General features: G+C 38.5%; 1 protein-coding gene across 1 annotated transcript in view; it reads right to left on the bottom strand.

Annotated features, from left to right (window-relative positions):
- Positions 1-1,451: 1,451 nt before the first annotated feature.
- Positions 1,452-3,295, bottom strand: part of LOC106537362 (laminin subunit alpha-1) — a gene marked incomplete at its 5' end in the record, with an annotated part of 20,109 nt that continues 18,265 nt past the window's right edge. Inside the window, 3 exon segments of the mRNA XM_014034739.1 lie at positions 1,452-1,804; positions 1,917-2,130; positions 2,705-2,838. Of these exon segments, the coding sequence (XP_013890193.1) occupies positions 1,650-1,804; positions 1,917-2,130; positions 2,705-2,838 (503 nt within the window).

The raw sequence follows: 3,295 nt of genomic DNA, 5'->3' as shown, positions 1-3,295 counted from the left end.
TCTTCCTGAATATAAAGCATGAATGTATTCATTTATGTTTTATAACTCTTTATTTCAACAAATGATAATTAACAAACACATGAGTGAAGCACACACAGGAACCAAAGAGCCGGGAGGATTAATTAAACAACGAAATGCAAAGAATCACATTCAGAGATCATTTTAAGAGTCGTTTCACTGGAAGAGTTTATTATTGGATGAACATATATTTACACTGCTGGCATCTCCAACATTTCACCAAAAACACTCCAACTCTTCCTGAATATAAAGCATGAATGTATTCTTTTATGTTTTATAACTCTTTATTTGNGGTGACATTAATAAAAGTGAGATAGTTTTGGATCAATCAGAGCCACTTTAGATCTGTTTTCAAACCTTGGCTGTAGTTCATTGTTAGTCTAACGTGTTTTCCTGTCAGACTCTGTTTACATGTGAATCGTCTACATGAAACAAGATTTGTTCCTCACTGAATCTGCTGGAGATTTTATATCTGGCTTTGTGACTTTATTTCAACATGACGTGCATAAACTCTGACATTTCTGTAACAGTGAAAGCAAACATTTGTTTGGGCTGAGTTTGTGTTGTTCTACATGTTGAAAAGTGTGAGCAGGGTAAATATCACTATTATTCAAGATATTCACTAACAAAATACTGTACTATTGACTGGAAGTCTGTAATGTGCATGTGACATTTTACAACAATCCTCTACTCCTAAAAGTGGTTTCAAAAAACATTGGCATCACAGAAGACAGCAGCTGTTGTCATGGATACAGAATGCAGCAGAAATTGTACAGTTTCATTTCAAAGATGGTTTTGTGTAAACAGAGTTTTACTTTGAAAAATGTTTGCATTAATTTTAATACCGTTTCCATGACCCACTGGTTTTTTAAATATTAATTTAAAGCTTTAATTGTAGGAATTTAAAATTGTTAAAATAAAATGGGGTGGCTGTGGCGGAGTGGTTAGGGGAGTCGTCCTGGAACCAGTAGGTCACTGGTTCGATTCCCTGTCCAGATATCTCAGTTATTGTGTCCTTGGGCAAGACATTTTACCCCTAATGCCTCTGATGTGTCCCATCAGTGTATGAATGTGATTGGCTCTGGTTAGTCTCCATAGATGATTGTACATGTTAGCTTTGTAGAGAGCTAACAGAGTGCTGTGTGAATGGATGAATGAGGACACAGRTTGTAGTGAAGAGCTCTGAGTGTCCTGGATGATAGAAAGACTCTATACAAGTACAGTCCATTTACCATTTAAATAAAAACTTGGGTCTTTATTTGATGAAATATGGTACTTTTGATGTGTCATCTTATTTATTTATGTGCGTGTGTATCTATGTATGCATGTGTGTATTAGCCCAGACAGACCACACCCCCAATGTCAGATTTTATAAGTTCTGTTTGTCTTTCTCACCACTATTTTTACCATGCAGACTTCATTAAAGGGGAAACTTTGTGTGTGAAAGATGTCTTTATTGATCTTTGTTTACACCATGAATGACAACAGGATTCATTATTTTTAGATGCATCATGTAGCGTTTGGTCACTAAAAACTTCACAGCTCAGTCAGACAGGATTGTTCACAAGATCAGCATCCTAAAACTTCTGCTTTGTGACAAACCGCAGGCTTCACAGCTGGGCTGAATGTTGCTAGGCCCCAGGGCAAGATTCAGGAGTGACGCCCAACAGGAAGTAGGCGGAGCTAAGGTCAGCARTAACACTCAGATGGGATTTAATAAGCTGCAGGTTCCTCAGGCAACCTCTGAACCTAGAGCTGATGGTCAGACAGTTCTGTTTGACATTTGCTACAAAAGAAAAGTGGAAGATTTAGTGTCCCAAACAGGTGTTCAACAGGTTAGTATGATATGTTCAACAGGTTAGTACCACAGGTATTTCCATGTGTGGAGTGGTTCTCACCTGGATATCCTCCCAGGTACACAGGGTTGTTGGTCTCAGCAGAGGTGGATTGTGGATAGGGGTTGGGGGTGGTGTATCTTTGCCCGTCTACGCTCAAAATCAGGACATGTTTAGTTTTTCTGACCAGCAGGTGATGCCACTGTCCATCACACAGCATCTGACCAGTGGAACGCACTGAAACTGGACCAGCACCATTATTCATACTGAACACCACCTGGAGAGACACAAGGACAGTTTCATCTGTCCAATCAGACCTGGTTTTGTGCAGAAAGATACAGGTAAAAGAGACAAATGCACCTGGAGAACACAAACACTTGATTCAGTAAAAAAAAAGAAAATTGTGACCTTATCAACTGTAAGAGGGTTAAAGTCAGCCCTGACCCAAACTTTTTACAATTTAAAATCAGACTCATTTTATTTAACACTTATCTTACTAGAGTTTGTCTTAGTTTGGTGTTTGGCACCAATAGGAAAGTAAAGTAAGCATTTTTTTAAGCAAGCCTATTTGATCTGCTGTTTCTGCATTTTCTCATCAGACCAAGCAGATCAATGGTTCCAGAATAAATGTTTCAGTTCCACTGGTTCATATCCAGTTTCAGGAAGAATGCCGATGGGAACATTGTCTCTGAGTCAGATATTAATCTCTGGACCACTTGATTTGGAGCAAACTGTGCATGGAACATTAAAAGAAGGATCAGCAATGCTGCATAGTTTGCAGTATACCAAGGCAACCATCTGCAGGGCTTTAAACTAAAGTATGTCCGCTGATAACCAAGGAAACTGCTTACCTGTCCATCAATCATTTCCAGTCCAATAGCATCCACCTTCGCACTGCTGATTCCTAGAAATACACCTTCTGACTGGCTTGTTTGGAACTCCAGAGACACAGACAGGTCTGAGCCAACTTTATACCCATCATGCACTGCACACATTGAGGAGATGGATGAATACAAAAAGCAGAACATTATGTATTTTCAATCAGGTTCATATGCAGAGCTATCAAACAAGACTAGATGTCAGCTAGTTGACCAAAGAACTGGTCAATATTAACTGTTTTACTAAGGGTTGTATGGGATGAACTATGAATGTGCAGAATTAGAAAATAAATTTTACTAAATTGAAACTGAATTTAAAGTTTTGTATCTGAATTAATTTTCTTTGAAACTGTATTTTGGTTTATTAAAACTTCAGTTTGACTACTTTCACTTTCAGTTCCATAATTCAGATGTTTGTGTCACATCCAGGGGTCGGATTTATAAAACTGGCGTACGCACAATTTGAGCCCAGAAACTTGCGTACGCCACTTTTTACGCCTGTGATTTATAAAATCCAAACTTGACATGAAAATGTGCCTCACAGCTCTGACCCATGTGTACGCT

This window comes from Austrofundulus limnaeus, unplaced genomic scaffold (assembly GCF_001266775.1).
Source record: "Austrofundulus limnaeus strain Quisiro unplaced genomic scaffold, Austrofundulus_limnaeus-1.0 Scaffold2270, whole genome shotgun sequence".
NCBI classification, from domain to species: Eukaryota; Metazoa; Chordata; class Actinopteri; order Cyprinodontiformes; family Rivulidae; genus Austrofundulus; species Austrofundulus limnaeus.
Note: the sequence above shows the minus strand (reverse complement) of the source record. Positions and strands in the feature narration are given on the sequence as shown.